Source organism: Meles meles, chromosome 20, assembly GCF_922984935.1.
Source record: "Meles meles chromosome 20, mMelMel3.1 paternal haplotype, whole genome shotgun sequence".
In the NCBI taxonomy this organism is placed as follows: domain Eukaryota; kingdom Metazoa; phylum Chordata; class Mammalia; order Carnivora; family Mustelidae; genus Meles; species Meles meles.
The window spans coordinates 33,755,787-33,774,483 of record NC_060085.1 but is presented as its reverse complement, the minus strand read 5'-3'; the positions used below and the strand labels follow the sequence as shown (position 1 = coordinate 33,774,483).

The following is an 18,697-nucleotide window of genomic DNA, read 5'->3' as shown; positions in this document are numbered from 1 at the left end:
CACTCCCATCAACAAGCTCTGTCTTCCGAATACAGACCCCGTGTGGCTTGATGAGTGTAATACGTCCATCCTGTGGACTGTGTCACAGCTATTTGAAATAGTCACAATGTATGATAGAAATCTGATGGCTTCTTACTAGCTCTGCCATACTCTTCTTGACCACGACCTGATTTTCTCTCCCATGGACCCTGTAATCACCACCTCGCTGATCTCGTTGCTTCTGTTCATGCCCACCCCCCACCTCACTCTGCCCAAAGCCTGTTCTCTGCCAAGCTCAATGATCTTTTTTTTTTTTTTTAAGATTTTATTTATTTGACAGACAGAGATCACAAGTAGGCAGAGAGGCAGGCAGAGAGAGAGGAAGGGAAGCAGGCTCCCTGCTGAGCAGAGAGTCTGATGCGGGATGTGGGGCTCCATCCCAGGACCCTGGGATCATGACCTGAGCTGAAGGCAGAGGCTTTAACCCACTGAGCCACCCAGGCACCCCTCAATGATCATTTAAAAATGAATCCTAGCACACACCACCCCACCACCCCCCGGCTGAAAACCCTCCAGTGACTTCTCATCTTCCTTGGGATAAAATATGAAGTGTTTGCTATGGCTTTCCTTAACCCTTTTCCATTACTCTGTCACTATTCCTCCAGCCTTTTTGCCCTTCCTGCATCAGAGTTCTTGGCCCTTCCCCCTGCCTGGAATACATTCCCATGACCTTGGCAGGGCTCTACATTTGGGTGGTACCTCCTTAGCCAGGCTTTCCCTAATTCCCATCCTGAAATAGCTGCCCTCCTCCCCGGCAGACTTCCTTCTTCCCAGATATTTTTTAAACCCTTTAACCTATATTGCTCTGATACACTTTAACCTCTGTTTCCTATGGTGATTTCCACCTGAAATTTTGTTGTACTCACACACATGTGTTTTCTGTCTTTCATAGTAAAATGTAAATTTCACCAGGGTAGGGGCTTTGTCTTGTTTTCCAGTGTTTCTCCAGTGCCTGAACTCTTGTCCAGCATGAATTGGGACCTCAATAAATAGTTATTGAAAAAAATGAAACCTAGTGAGAGATGTAATAAGATATAAATACACACACACACACACACACACACATATTTTGCCCCTGTCTTGCCCCTTTGCCCATATATATATATATATATACATATATATATATATATAGCCTTTGAACTGTAGCATCCTGTCAACTCATTTTACTTTAACAATAACATAAACTGTCGTATGTGCTGATGATTACTGAGCTATGTCTTCTAAAAGATTTATTTCATTCAGTACACACAGCATATCTATAGTGTAGGTACCATTATTATCCCTGTGTCACAGATGAGGAAACCAAGTAATAACAGAAGCCAAGGACCTAAGTTGCTAAGAACACAAGTTGGGAGGAGTGGCAAGCCTTGAACTTATCATTCCCACTGCAGACACCTGCTCGGCGACAGTTTCTGGTATTCTCTTTGTTAATGCAGTACCTGTTATGTGTCTGACATCGAAGATGTCAATTTAAAAATTGTAAGCTACCTGAAAGGGCTTGTCCTCATCTGCCGGGGAAGCCCGAAATAGGAACAAATCAGGAAATCGTACAAGAGTGGACTTCCGGATACAAGCAGCTTCTTTATCGGAAAGCTCCAGATAAGCAAACGTATGCAATACAACCATACCATGGAGAGTTTGAGGCTATTTATAAAGCTCTGATTTCAGATATTAGAAAAATCAGGCTCATTTAAAATGTATTTATCCTGAGTTAAGTGTGCAACAAGTGTTGAGGGGCTTGTTTTTGATTTGGGGGATTTTGGGGGTTTTTTGGTGGTTGGTTTTGTTTTGTTTTGGTTTGGTTTTGACTTAAGAGAAATTCTGGATGGTATCGTTAGGTGTGCAGACATGATCTTTCTCATAGACAAGTGTTGAGAGAACATTAGAGCCACAAGGTACATGCAGCTGATTATCGAATTGCTTTAAAGTTTCTAGGGTTAGGGGGAAATCCTTGCTTACTAAGTTCTTAGGAGTACTGAAAAATCCCTGCTTATTATGTAGGAAAACATCAACCTTAGAGCAGTACAGGTATGGTGCCTTGCAAAACGAGTTATGTGGATCATATCACCTAACTTGAATGTGAGAGCAGAAATCCTGTGTTTTGCTCTTTTTTGAGGCTTCATAGTATTTAACAGAGGTTCCTTACACACACCGCATAATTGCTTCTTGATTTGTTTTCTGTTCTCGGTTTGTGTGTAAATCACATTCCTTCCACACTATTTCTACACTTTTGGTGGAGATTAGGCTAAAATGAGAGGTCCAGATCCTAGCACCTGAGCTAGGTGACTCAAATCCTCTAGAGACCCTACATAATTCATAAGAAGAATTGTTGTATTTATTAGTCATTGAGAGAACGATCATGTGCAAGGGGAGAATTTTCTAGCAAATTCAGTGCCCCTTCTTTCCCGTCAGAACTTACGGGTGGCCTCTTTTCATCAAACCTATTAATTACACAGAGAGCAGCAGCATTTTAATCCCTGGGAGATAGCCAACCACCCATCTTGGGCAATTGCATTTCTCTGGTGATGTGTTTATGCAGTGGGTGTCATTTTCTTCAAAGGGCTTATTACATTGGAACTTGCCGGATATCCTTCAAAACACAGGAATTTTGAGGCCTTTGTTAAAAATATAAACCCCTTAGGCTGTGAGCTTAAGGTGGATAACTTTTTAGGATCTACTGGAGTCCTAAAAGGTGCTGATTGTGAATGTTGTCCGTCTAAAATCCCATTTGCCTTTTTCATTCAGTGCATTTTAAGAAATGATAAAAACTCACCCCAGGCTACCCAGCTGTGCTTGGATGGCTCTTGCTCCCATCCAAAGGTCCCAAGCATGAGAGGGTGGAAGTGAGGCTGCTGTGCTGTTAGAAAAAAGTTGTCCTTACCAGGTCCCTGTCTGGGCAGATGGGTGGGCAGGCTTAGGCTCTCCAGCCTACAGAACAGGTTATTCCAATTACAACCGAATGGGGAGCTTCCTGTTTTCACGGACTGATGGTGTCTTGTGCATCTGTCTTGTCGGCTGCAGGCACAACCCGATCTCCCAGAGAAGGAGAAGTGCCTGGCGTGGACTATAACTTTCTGACTGTGAAGGAGTTCTTGGACCTCGAGCAGAGCGGGACCCTTCTGGAAGTCGGCACCTATGAAGGTGAGTGTATCTGTGTGAGGGCGGTGAGGCTGCCTCTGTCCTGGGCTCTGGAGAGACTCCAGAGCCATGCAGGCAGGAGTGTTGTGTGAACTAGCAGAGTCCGATCAACTGTAGGAGACTGCAGGTCACCTTACTGGGATGGAGAAAATACACGGTGTAAGGCTTTGTGGCCTCTTTAAGAATAGTTTGGGGCTCTTTTTTTGTCCAAGAGGTTTCTCCTTTATTAATTGAAGACTGTACGTGTGTGTGTGTGTGTGTGTGTGTGTGTGTGTGTGTGTGGTGGTGGTGGTGGTGGTGGTGTTGTGTAGTATGGGCTTGCATGGTATTAGAAAAAAGAGAGGGGTTAAAGCCTCTGCCTTTGGCTCAGGTCATGATCCCAGGGTCCTGGGATCAAGTCCCATATGCAGGGCTCTCTGCTCAGCGGGGAGCCTGCTTCCTCCTCTCTCTCTGCCTGCCTCTCTGCCTACTTGTGATCTCTGTCTGTCAAATAAATAAATAAAGTCTTAAAAAAAAGAAAAAAGAAAAAAAAAAGAGGAGAAAAAAAATCATGGTCAATTACAAAATGTGACCTTACAGGTGTTGTTTTAAACTTGAAGGAATAGAATGTCATTTTTTTTTTAGCACTAATTGATTTTTAATGTATCTTTTGAGTAGATAATACATATATATGGTTCATGAAGCACAGCATCTCAAAAGTATGAAATAAGAAATCTCTTTCGTATATCTATCTTTATCTGCCTAATTTCAGATTCTCCTTTCTCTCCGTATTACATCCAGTGCTGTGAGTTTTTGCTCACCCTTCTGAAATTTCTTTTTGTAAATACAAGGACACCTGTGCCGTGTGTGCACATAACCATGTGTGGCTCTCTGCATGTGCTCTCATTTCTTCGCTATTTTGTAAAAAAGGTAGTATATAATACATGATGTTTGACACCTTGGTCTTTTAACAGTGTCTTATAGTTCTTTACAGTTTCAGTAATAGAGCCCTTGAATTGTTTTGTTTTTTAAATGGCTGTGTAATCTCTTTGTATCAGCATGGCCATGATTTATTTAACTGGTTCCCACTGGATAAAGATTTTTAATATCTCACAACACTACTGCATTGAATAACATAGGCATAAATCATTTCACACAAATGCAAATAAGTCTATAGGATGAGATACCCCAGATGAGAGAGCAGGGTCAAAGCCAGATGTAGGGAAGAAAGTCAGCATACATTTTTTGAAAACAATATTGTAGCTCGATTGCTCTTTTGAGTGTTATAACTTGAGACAGAAGAGCATAATATCCAGTGTACTAGGTCAGATTATTAACTTGGTCAAATTATCATGTGTACTTCTTTACAGTCTTTTAACATTTGGATTTATTTGGTGATCACGGGGACATTTTCAAGAGTAGATTTATTTGGTGATCATAGGGATATTTTCAAGTAGTAGTTTGTTTTCTTTTTGTTAAAAACAAAATGTTCGTGCAAAGCGGACTATTATTTTATTAGGGATATTATAGCTTTGATATAGTAATAGCCCTTTTTCCAGGCAGTGGCTAACGGTTAAGTAATGGCCATGGATCTTAGTTACACTGATTATAGTTTGATATTCGTTGGAGGGGGGCAGGAGGAAGAGCATTATCTTTGTACCTACTGCTCATTTCCAAATTGTGAATATACACTGGGCTGTGTTTAGATGCTAATCAAATTTCTGATTGTGAATTCAGGAGTATTTCCCTTGAGTGCATTGCTAATTATCAATTGTCTCAGTTTCCTTAAACTGGTGGCTGGGAAACTGGGAGGGGGTCTGAGAAAACCCAGAGCTAGGAAAATTCACTAAAGCCTATGAGTGAGGGGAGGGAAGGAGGCTAACTGGATGCACCAGGAGCTTCTTCAAGGTTGTCTTGCAAATGCAAATCTAGTTAAAAATTCACGTGGCCCAGAATAGGGCAAATGTGCATCCTCTTTCATTTGCAGAAAGTGATTTGTTCTTATTTGGAATCTGTTATTATGCCCATCTGGGGAGCTTGAATCCCTTAATGTTTAAAAAAAAAAAATTTTGCATTTTTGGAAAGGTTGAGGGCGAGAGTAGTTGTGCAATGCCAAAAAGTATGTGTTGGATTGGAAAAGCCAAGCACGTGGTGTAGACAACAACTCGTCTGGGAAACAAGGAAGAGAAACTCATTCTCTCCAGTTGTTTCGATTACAAATGATGTAGAGGTGGAGTCACTTTGTTTCCCATTTAATTGTATCACTTGGGCAGAGGTGACTATGATCATGGCGTTTTCAGATGGATTAACTGAGACCAAGCAACATTTAGGGACATGTTCAAGGTTGTACCACAGCTGCTGGAATGCTGGAGCCTGGAACCAAACCCGGCCCAGTCGGACTTTCAGATCCTCACACTCTTGCCCCAAACCCCAAGGAGAAGATCCGAGATGTAACTAAAAAGTTGTAGAAATAACCCGTCCGTATTTTGACCTAACTGCATGGTGGGTAGCAACAGGGAAACGTTTTTCAGAGAGTGTCCAATTGTCAGGTATAGAACCGTCTTTCTGTGAGCGTTGCTGCATTGTTTTGGAGTTGAAATCTTCTCGGGCCCAGCATTAACCCAGTCCATTTTTCAGCCGTTTGATTGTTCCGTGTTTTCAGCCTTTGACCTTTTAGCTGTATAATTTCCCTACCATATGAAAGAGCTCATACTTTTTTGGAACCCACTGAAGTGTATTATGTTGACTCTCATAAGTTCGAAGCAAAATGGAATTTTTATGAAATGCCAGATACCATCCAAGGAATAGGGCTGGCTAGATCTTTAGAGAACCTCCTCTGCCCTTGCCTCCCTTGGACGGGCCCCGACGGCTCTGTCTGTTGGACGCTGACAAGCGTGCAGGCTGGCCTGACGCCCTGCCTAAGACGGAATTTCAGCCTCTTTGCGGTGGAGCTGTGTGCCCTCCAGCAAGTCGCTTAATGCTCTGTGTCTCCCTTTTCCCTTTGGTAAAATGAAGATAATAATAGCGCTTCGTCACAGGTAGGATTAAATGAGACAATAATTGGAAAGGGCTGAGCACAGTGTCTGACCCATGTAAGCTCTCAATCAGCGTCAGCTCTTAGATTTACACACACCGTGGTCCGAAAGTGCCACCCTGGTGCGCCCCCCTCCCCCTCCCACTCGACAGTAAACCAGGGCATTTGCCAGTAAAACATCTTTATTTACTTCCCAGGTATTCACCGTCTTTTTTTTCCTGCTTGGCTTTTTCTCCCTTGGCCTGTCCTGGTTCCAGAGAGGAAAAGTCTAGTATAATAATGCAAAACACTCTTTTTGGTTTTTTTTTCCTTAAGTTTATTTATTTATTTTAGTAATCACTACACCCAATGTGGATTTCAAACTTATGACCCTAAGATAAGGAGTTGCGTGCTTTTCATGCAGCTGAGGGTGCCTGGCTGGCTCCGACTGAACTGACTGAGCCAGCCAGGCACCCCCACAACACACTTTAATGCAAGCCACTTTGCTTATTGTCAGTAAAAGTAATAAATGTATGTGATGGAATCCTCACTATAGTAAAGAATGTCAACATACTTAAGTCCAAGTTGCTTCCCTTCCTCCCCATCGGGAGCCACAGTGAAAGGGTCTAGTGCAGAGGTTCAGAAAACGTACACACACCTGGCATGCGCCAATGGACTCCTGTTCATTTCCCTCTACTCTTGTCCTTCCTACTTCACATGTCTTGGAAATCTTTCCACATTGCCCCACGCAGTTCTATCTTGCTCTTTTAAAATGCTGTGGGGTATCCCAGTGTATGCTGACCCGTCCCCTGCAGGTGGACATGTAGGATGTTATCCCCGCCCCGCCATTTTGGGTACTTTGTGAACATGGCGGCAGTGAGCATCCCTGCACAGAGATCTCAGTAGCACTGCTCTGAATAGGACTAGACAGTAAGTTCCCGGCAGTACGGGGTTCAAGCAAGCCCGTCTACGCATACACAGTTCAATTCAACAAGTAGTAATTGAGCATTCGCTTTGCCTCAGGTGTCATTTCGTGGCCTGAGGTGTGATATACAAGACAGAAGACCAAAGCAGCTCTGCCTTTGAAGATGCTGTGCTTTTTAGTTATTTATTTTTGCCAGCACTTGTCGGGCATGAACTATGTGTTGGGTGCTCTTCAAAATGTGTGATATGCCGGGGCACCTGGGTGGCTCAGTGGGTTAAGCTGCTGCCTTCGGCTCAGGTCATGATCTCGGGGTCCTGGGATCGAGTCCCGCATCGGGCTCTCTGCTCAGCGGGGAGCCTGCTTCCCTCTCTCTCTCTCTCTCTCTGCCGGCCTCTCTGCCAACTTGTGATCTCTGCCTGTCAAATAAATAAATAAAATCTTTAAAAAAAAAATGTGTGATATGCCCCAGCTCACTTAATTACCCAGCAGTCCTGTCAGGTAGGTACAGTTGATTCCCCATTTTACAGAAGAAGAGCACGAGGCCCAGAGAGGTCAGTTATCTTTTCTAAATTCACAGTTATCTTTTCTAAATTCACACAGTTATCTTTTCTAAATAGAGCTGGGTCCAAACCTGGGCTGCCTGGCCCCCAGTGTTCGTCCTCTGCAGCCCCTCAGTGTTATGAAGCAAACTGAACAATTTCAAGAGAGGCGGTGTGTGTTCTGAGAAGGGAAACAGGGTGCTTCAGAAGCATACAGCAAGGGCACAACATCTCATCTCCCATCAGAGGAGACTCCCTTTTGGAAGGGACAGTTACTAAAGCTTGTCAGAGGACCTCATGGTTTCAAGTGAGAGACTCAGGGACATTGTTTGAGTTTGAAAGTCAGCACCGGCCTCGAGGCTTGAATCCAGAGAAAGCAAGTGGGATGAATTGAGAGAAGGTCAGAACATTGGTCCTGGAGAAGGAGGGACAGAGAGCCATGCCCTGCTTTCTTTAGAAACAGGGCAATGCAACAGAACTTTCTTCAGTAATGAAAATGTTCGGGGTTCTGAGCTGCCCAGTATGGCGGCCACTAGCCCCATGTGGTTATTGTGACTGAGAAACTGAATTTTAGATTTAGTTTAATTTAAACTAATTTAACTTTAAATAGTCACAGGTGTCTGGTGGGTGCTGTGTTTTACAGCACAGCTCTAGAACAAAAGCTTCTGCAGGGAAGGGTGAGCACCTACTGGAGAAGGGCCCTCCCCTCTCACTCAGCTGACTTCAGAGAGCTAAGCACATGTTTAAGAGTTAAGCTCCTTTAAAAAGGATAATTTCGAATCCTCCCAAAGTACATGTTACTGCAGAGCAGTGGTGATCTTCTTTTGTGGGTGCATTTAGTGACATGTGAAATGGCAGACAAGTAGAATAACGCAACAAAACCTCAGGGCTGGGTAACCGTCAATATGTGTTTGGGGTTTAGAGTTGCAGGGTTGTAGGATTTTAAAGCTGGGAATGAGGTGGGGTCATTTCCTGAGAAGACAGAACTGAGGTCCTGGGAGAGACTGGTCTAAAACACTAAAGGGAATTGGGACAAAGCCCGGCCAAAAGCCCATCACCCAAGTCACGTCCCAGGCAGGACCTGGATGCCAGTATTTCCCATTCTTCCCATTCTGCCCCTTGGAAATGGACACCTCTTTTGTAGACTGTATGCCTGGTTTGTTCATCAGTTGTTTATTCTTTAAAAATGCTGAGCAAAACCGGATATGATCATTGCCCTCCTAGGTCTTGTAGTGCACAAGGCTCGGTATTCAAGTAATCACAGACATACATGTACAGTTGTGAGTGCGCTAGGGTCTGCAGCAGAGACTATAGGTGGGGAAGATTTGATCTCTATGGAGTGGGGGAAAGCTTTTCCTGTAGAAGTAATAATTGGAGTGAGCTCTAATGGTCGAACTGGAGTTAGATTGCTAGATTTAATAAATGAAAAAAAAAAATAAAACATCTAGTTTTGCATTTTCTCTGGCAACCCTAGATGGGGTTAGCTTTGGGCTGTGATGGTGATGGCGGTGGTAATGATGAGTGGACTGAATCTTAAGATATTTATGGGATTAAAAAGCTGGGCTTGGCAATGGATCAGTTATCGTGGGAAGGAGTAGAAGATGCACCTGACGGTAGTCATCCTAGGATGACTCCTAGTTTCTGTCTTACGTAACTGGGACCATTTGCTGAGATAAGAAGCTGGAAAGGGGCAGGTTCGGTGGTGGGGCTCAGGAAAGCATGATGGAACTTTCCACGCGCCACCAGTTCTAATACCAAGAGTTGCATTTACTCCAACAGAGTCGAGGCCCCACCTGTCTCTATAAGCAGTCTAACTATTGTCCCTCACAAAGCACAGAAGTTATTAGTGGAGCTCATAACAGATCTCGGCTTTGCAATTTGAACCAACGCCTTATTCTGTCAGTAGATAGATTGGACATCAAGGCCAAGAAAACGGAAATAAATGTGTCTTTCCTCCTTGGCCCGACTTCCTAATTGTGGCAATGAACACATTTATTGGATATGGTGCTTAAAATAAATCAGCCGCACCATCTCTCTTTGCCATGCTTTGCTTTCTTTTTTTTTTCCTTCTTGTTGACATTTTCACTTAGGGAGACAGGTTGCTGCTTCAGCCAGCCCTTGGGACTTCTCTAGGAGAGGGTTTACAAGGGACGAACTATTCAGTAGGGGTGGTTCCAAACATGCCTGTTTTACAAATGCCTCTGGGCATTTGTAATTATACACTTTAGGCATCGCAAAGGTTTTCTCCCAGCATGGAAGTACGGCGCCAGTGTGACATTTCAAATTGGAGTTATGGGTTGCATATTTCTGCATGTCAATGAGGGAGAAGGATGTCAGCCTTCAATAATGTTATTGTTTTGCTTCCTAGAAGGTCTACCAAAAAGCAGCTGCCAAGAGTATACTTTTTGGGGACACAGAGATAAAGCAGGGGTCAAGAGAGTTCTTGTTTGTCATTGAGGAAAATGAGACGGTCTGGAGTCCTGTTCTTTGGCAGGCCTTGGAAGCCGTCTGTTGTGATAAGCTCTGTTGGCAAACTCCACCGTGGAATGTTCTCTGTTGATAATGAAAGTAACCAAAGGGAATCTGTGCTGCAATTGGCTGTTCCTCTGCATATGAAGCTGGAGAGGCTGGTATCAGGGTAGTTTTGCTCCACTCCCTGCTTTGAGATCCTTAGAGACTCCTAAGTTGACAACATCAATGTTGGGGACAGAAAAATGGGTGTGCAAATGCCAGTTGTTGTTTACATGTTGTGTGAATCTCATCTTCATCTGAAAATGGGACTACTAATGTCTTTTTTTCCATAGGATTATTAATAAAGATTAGAGTAAGTGAATGTATGGGTTGTGACATGACAGGTACACAGTCAAGATAAATTTTGGTCAACGTTGGTCTTTCTGTGTACATTGTGACACCAGTACCCTCTTCTGTGTTTTAGAGCTTATACTGGCCTCCAGCAGAAGGCGGCACTTAAGACTGCTTGGGTTCATTACATGCTAACATTGTTCCCAGCACAATGGCGAAGTCCTTTGTATGTGGTATCTGAGTCCATCACTCAAAAAAAACCTGCTAGATGAGTGCTATTCTTGTCTTTATACCATAAGAACTGAGACTGCGAAGAGAGAGGTCCCTTACCTTGCTCAGGGTCACAAAGCTATTGAATTATATTACCCTCTTCAGTCTTCTATGTAAAGCCAGACCGCAGTGGCAAGAACAAACATCTCATTAGAGGACAGTGGCTTACTGTCATTCTCTGTGTGCAAATCATGGTTCCGTGGGGTGGAGCAGGTAAGCCAAGGAAGAGTAAAAAGAAAGTGATGGGCGTTTGTAGGAATGATACCATCATGTGCTGAGCAAGCAAGTGGAAAGTGAAATAGCGCAGATCTGAAGTCAGCGGGATGTGATTGATGGACTGGGAAGAGGCTGCCGTGAGTCATGCTCTTAAAAACCAGATCCACAAGAGAGGCGTGGAGGAGCATCCCAGGCTGGCGTTCCTGTGTGCTGTCCCTACCTGTGTATTGACTCATTCCCCAAGAATTCCTAATGCCAGCCTGTGCCGGCACTGCCTCAGGCCTGGAGATGTGGTCCACAAGCAGATGTGGTCACTGCTCTCCTGGTGCTTGTGGTCTGGAGGTGAAGACAGAGACTGGCAAATTTGGCCGTGTGATAATTACAGCAAAGGGCATCAGGAAGGAGAGGTACATGGTTTCCCGAGGACACTTCAGGGCTGCTTTGATCGAATTGAGGGGTCAGAGTACAGTCTCTGAGGACAAGCGCGTGGTTGGTGGCATGAGTCTGAGGCTAGGCAAAAAGCGATATGCGGGATGTCTGTGGCCTTCTGTACTCTGTGTACATCTGCATTTTACGCATAGAAAGAGGAAGGCATTTTTTATCCTTCCACACCACAAAGAATGAAACCCATTTTTGCATCCTTGGAGGCGATATTGCCCCATTGAAGATGCATACTATGGATTCCAGGTACTCACTACCATGCTGTTCTGCTTATTTTCAAAAGCATGTTCCATAGGAAGAAGACAGACAAGTGTCCCCTGCCTCACTCACCTCCCATGTGGAATTGCAGACCAGGGTCCAAAGAACCCGAGTGCTGTTTACCCTGGACCAGCCAGGTCCAGACCTGACTCCTAAGGCAGGCATTGCTGCTGTTCTTGGCCTCTGTGTTCCTCATCTACTAAAGAGGAATGGTTTTCTGTGACCTGGTTCCCTCTGCTGTCTATGCAAGGGGTGGTCCGGTGCGCCTCGCTGGTGAGTCGTAGCTAGAAATTCAGAATCTTGGGCCCTTCTGTGACCCACTCAACCAGAGTCTCCATTGCAATAGAACTTTATGGCTTGCGTGATGTTTAAGAAAACTGATGTATGCCACACAGAGCGTTTGTGAAGATAACGTTTTAGTCCCCTTTTTACATCTTATTTCTAGTGTCTAGCATAGTGCCTGCGCCCCCCCCCCCCCAAATTCTCTTTAGGGAAATGAATGAATACTAAACTTGTACAAAGTAAGAGGTCATATAGATTCGATTCATTCTGGCTTAAAACTCAGGGTTACGGTCCTCCTTAAATATTTTATCAAGCTCTAAAAATTGATTTGCTGTCCCCATTAATTTTTAAACGCATGTCAGAAAATATTTTCTTAGGCTTGGTCATGGCCAAAGACTGTGCCTGTTAATTAAGGCCAGCAGCAGCTTCCTCTTCTGTCTTCCCTTGCCCTCTCCTCCCTCCCCAGCCACCATTCGTGTTAAGTTTTATTGTAGAGCCGGTTTTGAAAATAGCTGTAGAGGCACATGCATTCCCACTTGGGAGCGAGCCCGGCCACCTCAGGAAGTGTGTTTTGGCTAATGTGGAGACTATAGGACAGTTGGGCTTGTGTCTCCCAGAAGCAGTGAAGCCTGCTAGGTAATAACCCAAATTAATTTTTTAATACTTAAAATTCTTCATATGATTTTTCTTTAATAGCATTACATGCTGCGCGTATTCCTCATGGGGAGTCTCTTGCCTGTACCATTTGTAAGTTGGCAGTCTACCGTGGCTAGGCATGGCCCAGTGCTGACCAGCATGGAGACTTGATGAGTCGTGTGGGACCTGCCCAGGGCCAGCCAGCTAGACTTGGAAAGTGAAGAGGGCGGGTCGAGGCAGTGGAACCCGTGGTGACTGGCCCATGGCAAGTGCACCACCCATCTTGCCCATCCCGTGGTGAAGACAACATGGGATTTCGGCATAACCCCACCCACCACAAGTCCGGGGACCAAAACTACATTCACCCAGAATCACATCACTAAGACCAATCCGTGACTTACCGGTGCTGTTTTGAAGTTTTAGGTTTTCTCCCCTCCCTGCTGTGCCCAAGCCCCTTTGTACACCCATGCCTTCACATTGCATCAGCCGTAGGGAGGCTGCTCTTGACTGGGGCCAAGGCGTTGGCCTGGCAAGGACAGGGACGCACCCAGGGTAAGAGAACAACTTCTCTGCAGAAATCCTTAATTCAGCGAGTGTGTTCCAGGTGAATTGGCCGTGGTCACACACTTGTCATCAACACTGCCTGGGACGGACAGAGTCCAAGGAACCAGAGTTTATGCTTTGTTGTGTAGCACTTTTAATCAGAAACAATCCATTTTCGGGGTGCCTTGGTAGCTCAGTGGGTTAAGCATCTGCCTTCGGCTCAGGTCATGATCCCAGGGTCCTGGGATCGAGCCCCGCATCGGGCTCTCTGCTCAGCGGGGAGCCTGCTTCTCCCTCTCCCTCTGCCTCTAGCTCTGCCTACTTGTGCTCTCTCTGTCAAATAAATAAAGTCTTTTAAATAAAAAAAAAATCCATTTTTATGTTAGTGAGTAATTCAAATGATTTTTTAGAATACATGGGGGAAAACGTATCTGTGAAGGAAAGTTGAATCCCCTGTAGTTAGAGAACTCCTAGAAATAAGCTTTTTTGTAACGTTTGTAGGCAATATGGGTAATAAGAAATGCTGGAGGGATTTGAATAATTGCACCATTTCCCATTTATAACCCCTTATAGTTTATAGGGTACCTTTGACAAAGTTACATAATTTGATATTCACAATAACCCTGGGGTCACTCGGGCTGTCATTTCTGTCTCACAGACGATGTATTAGACTGCGGGTTAAAACCTTGCCCAAGGCTCTTTCATCATTGGCAGGTTCTTTTGCTTGTTCCTTTACAAGAGTAAAGGAAGACTATTGAGTTATCTTGTGGCAGGCTCCTGAGACACAATGTCTTGTTAATCCTTCCAACATGGTGGAATGAGCTCCTTTGAGAGATTAGAAACAAGCTGTGAACATTAAGTAGCAGTCCTCAAGGCTCGGTTAGTAGCAGACTTTGGTGTAGGTTAGAGACTTCTAATGGACCATCTCCTTTTATCCTCCAAACAGGTGCTCTCGATAGAAAGGAAGTATTCAGGAGAAGGAGGGGGAAAATGAAGTTGGGGGGGAATCAAAAGGGAAGTCAAACCTTGAGAAACTCTGGACTCTGGGAAACTGAGGGTTTCAGAGGGAAGGGGGTGGGGGGAATGGGTTACCTTGGTGATGGGTATTAGAGAGGGCACGGATTGCATGGAGCACTGGGTGTTGTACGCAAACAATGAAGCATGGAACACTACATCACAAACTAATGAAGTAATGTATGGTGACTAATGTAACATAATAAAAAAATTAAAATGTGAATTTTCTAAAAAAAAAGAATTATTCTTAGAATTCCAGTTTTACAGAAGAGGACAAAGAGGGCTTTTTGTTTGTCTCTTTAATGGTTAAATGCCTAGAATCACATAGCCAGTTAGGATTTGGAAGCCTAAACTGTCTCTTTTCTGCTTTGGTGTGCTGGGTACTGCTCATGTCCACACCTTAGGTTAACCTGAATGAGATTCCTCACACAATACTTTGTCTTTGACAATAGCCATTGTGAATGGTCAGCCTAAGAATAGGTACTTTTTTTGGTCTGCAATCTTAAACTAATTTTCAGGAACAGGAAACAACTATGAATAAGTGGGCTGTTTGGGGAGTTTATAACTTCACTGAGAAATCTGCTAATCATTTATTAAGGAAGATTCTGAACTTGAAAACTGAGGAAAATCCTATTTGTCAAATTTGGGTAGAACTTTTGTTTTCCAAACATTTATTTTTGTCAAAACTGAGGATATCTAAGGTTTCATTGATTTTCAAGTGAGAATAGTTTCCTGATTGTTGCTTTGGTTTCATGGCACTGAAAGTGAATGATTATGTTTGCAAAATTGTAATTATAAAATTATGAATAAAGGGACCCATCCTTTGGTCACATATTTCAGTGGAGGAGTCTTCACATAGACATTGGTACTTGTTTACTTCCAACTCAACAATGCACATACTTTGGTAGATTAGCGATCAGAAGGAGTTAGAATTAAATTCATTGGAGTTTGTTTCTCTTTTTTGTCCCCCCTGTGAAGATATTTTTTAAATAGTTAGCTGTTTTATTTACTTAGCCATATTAAATAGTCTTCAGTTCATGAAAAAGTCAATGCTGTGGCCTCCTTTCAACTTTAGCAAAAATATGGGATGTCCTTAGATATAAACTTTATAGAAATGCAAGAAGATGGGGTGCCTGGGTGGCTCAGTGGGTTGGGCCTCTGCCTTCGGCTCAAGTCGTGATCCCAGGGTCCTGGTATTGAGCCCTGCATCCAGCTCTCTGCTCATCCCCCCACCCCCCGTCTGCCTCTCTGCCTACTTGTGATCTCTGTCAAATAAATAAATAAAATCTTAAAAAAAAAAAAAAAGAAATGCAAGAAGAGTCCTGCTTCCTATGTGTGCTCCACAATTCTTCCTTGTAACACATGTTAGCCTCTAAAAACATACATGGGATGCCTTTCTTCAAGTTGGTTGTATTCAACACCTGTACCTTTAAGTTAGAAACCTGACAGATGTTTTGAAGAAATTGATACCATCATCTTTTGTGAAAGAACTATGATAATTGAGTTGAGCATAAGCCTCCAAATTGTGTTTTGTAGGTTTCATTCTGGTGTCCTTCAAATCAGACATGGTACCCATTCGTCTACTGCATGTTTTAACAGGTGTGTTTAGTTTTCCTGCTGACACACACGATCATACCACTGTCAAAGAAAGTGGGTGTGTATATTCATAAGTGGTGGTTCAAAAGTATTTTAAAGAAATAATATTAATAAAAAATAAATTTTAATTATAAAAAAAAGGCTCAGTAGAAACCAGTTCTTGAATACCTGTGTGTCTCATTCAGAGCAACGTGTTACTGTCTCCTTTTGCTTTTGTGACTTGTGTTATATAGTGTGTATTTTATTATTCATGTACTGAGGTTAGTGGGGTGAGTCCTTGGGAAGAAGCAGTGTGTATAAGATTTGTTATTATGTATAAATTTTACTTTACTAAGCAAAGAATTACAAACATTGCTTAGGATTTATTGAAGGACTCTGTGTCATTTATCTTTCTGGCCTTCTTTAGAAGATGTGTGCTGGTGAATGGATTAGTGGCATTCTAGTGCTAATTTTTTTTATCATGTAGTCACTGCATATTATTGATTATAAGCTTATTTTTCAAACTTTGGCTGTTCATGAATCACTTTTATGGTTTTGTCCATATCTGAACATACTATTATTTACTTGAAATATTCTTTAAAATAACATTTTTATCTTAAGTTTTCAAAAAGAAACTCTAATCACTGCCATTACTATTCTTATTCAATTAGTTGCCTTTTATTATAAATAGCTGCCTCTTAAAATAAGAAAATCACTTTAAAAATATTGCTTTTTCACTTTAATTTTAAAAGTAAACTTTATTGTTACTCCTAACTTAGTAGAGCTAGATTTTTTCTTTTAGTCCACATTAAAAATATACACACTTACTAAAATAAAATGTAAAAATCCCTCTAGGTACTGCCCAGAATCACTTAACGCACTGAGTCAAATGTTGGGAAAAGTGCCTGAAAGTCAAATGGACATTTCCTAAAAGAGTGGCCACCGTGCCACCATTGACACAGTTTTCTGTTAAAACTTGGCAAGGGTTTACTCCCACCCCACATGACCCTGAGAGTCAAGCCTGCCATTCAGCCAAAGACGCGCCACGTGGTGTTCACCATCCTCCTTTTTATATAGTGCCCTGGTTCCCTCTTAAGGAGTCCCCTTATTAAGGGAAGGTGACCTTGACTTTGTAGGCATGTAAGGGTGCTGGCCATAATGAATTTTTTATTTTCTCTGAAGCTAACTCTAAATTGGATTCAGCATTATGCTGGCGCATATATATAAAAAGGTGACCAATTGAATTTCAAATGTAATGAGGATGAAGTTTTGGTATTCAGTACAGCTGGCTTTGTTTTTAGCCCTAGTAGTAGGTTCTTTGCAACGAAATAATGCAGCTTTCCTCCTGACTTCGGAAATCACCATGTCTAGCTGAGTAGGAACAACATCTCTTGTGACCTATTCCAGAAATGAAATACAGTGTGTTCTGGTTTTCTAGTTTAAAAAAAAATTTTTTTTAATGTGCTGAGAGATTCAGATGTGAAGTCTTGAAAAAAACACAAAGTATTCTTTCTAAAACATGCAAATGCATCTCTCCATCACCTAGGAAACTATTATGGGACACCCAAACCTCCTAGCCAGCCAGTCAGTGGGAAAGTGATCACGACGGATGCCTTGCAAAGCCTTCAGTCTGGCTCTAAGCAGTCAACCCCAAAGCGAACCAAGTCCTACAATGATATGCAAAATGCTGGCATAGTCCATGCGGAGAACGAGGAGGAGGATGACGTTCCTGAAATGAACAGTAGCTTTACAGGTAAAGACCAGACTACCTTCCCCTTTGATGGATTTGGGGGAAGGGGTGGTGCGAGGCTTTGGCGGAGAGCAAAGAGAAGAGGTCTCTTCTCAAGAACCACTTGGAAGAGTTGACAAAATTCAAACTGACCATGCAAGGCTTGGGGAAGAGGTGCTATTTTCCCTGATCTATTTTTCATGCTTCTTTGCAGGATATTTTAACTTTACCCACATATCTTAAAGTGGCTAGAGGGAAATGTCTGTAGAAGGGAATCAAGAATAATCAGTGTTATTTCCTTCTCTTCAAAACGATATTTTAAGGATATTTGTATTTTGTTCATTTATTTCTTGGCCTTGACACTGCTCCATAATTATGCCTGATGACCTATAAAGGGAAATATGAGAATTTGTTTAACAGTTCAGTATCCATTGATGTTGTATGGAAGGCTAGCAGCATCCTTTTGTCTCCTACCTTTGTAAATAGAGATTGTAATTGAACTATATACTGTGTTCAGTTACCTGGTGCAGTTTTTCTGTTTGCCCCCAAATGGAGAAAGATGGAAAAACAATAAATACTTGATTATATCTTACATACGTATTCTGTGTTACAGAGCATATATTACTCATTGCATTATACATTTAAATATACATTCAGGGCCATCTGCCCCCAAGCTTAGGTATACTATATTTTATGAGGGGATCTTCAAGGACAATGCCTCTGGGTAAGATGATTGCAGGCTGTGTCTTGCACAGTTCTTAGGGGCACCATTCACAGAGGTTATGATGCCTATTTCCTAAGTTAGTGTTGTGACCCAGAGCTGTTCAAAAATATTTTTCGCTTTATGGGGGTCTGACCTTAGGTAGTAAACTCAAGATGTCACAACTGTACCAGACGTTTGTTACTCCAGTTTGTAATATCGTGACTTTGATGAAAGCTTGTTTCTCCTATTTTCCTCTCCTTAACTAAATTCTTCAATATTTTAGAGTATCACTATGGAGAAGTTATCTATTTGCAGCATATGAGATCTAACCCTCTCCTAGTGACCTTTTCTGACCTCACCACACTTCAGTAATTACTTGATTAGACTCAATTCCAATAAAGGGGAAATTAGTTAAACTCTGCATTGCATTAGCAAATCTAATAGGATATTTAGGAAAATGCTTGTATTAACCAAATGGTTTCTAGAGCCCGTATAGACCTCTTCTGAAGTTTTCTAATTCATTAAGCTCAGAAGCCTAAAATTCTTCAAGATGACAATTAAGATAATTTCTGATGTTTTTTTTGTCCTAACAGTA

The 18,697-nt window shown here is 42.6% G+C and overlaps 1 protein-coding gene across 14 annotated transcripts in view; it reads left to right on the top strand.

Moving 5' to 3' along the window:
• Positions 1-18,697, top strand: part of MAGI1 (membrane associated guanylate kinase, WW and PDZ domain containing 1) — a 633,893-nt gene that overhangs the window by 501,649 nt on the left and 113,547 nt on the right. For all 14 annotated transcript variants that reach the window (XM_045990411.1, XM_045990404.1, XM_045990403.1 and 11 more), the window contains exons 3-4: positions 3,061-3,180; positions 17,217-17,423. In XM_045990411.1, the coding sequence (XP_045846367.1) occupies positions 3,061-3,180; positions 17,217-17,423 (327 nt within the window). The remainder of the gene's footprint in view (positions 1-3,060; positions 3,181-17,216; positions 17,424-18,697) is intronic.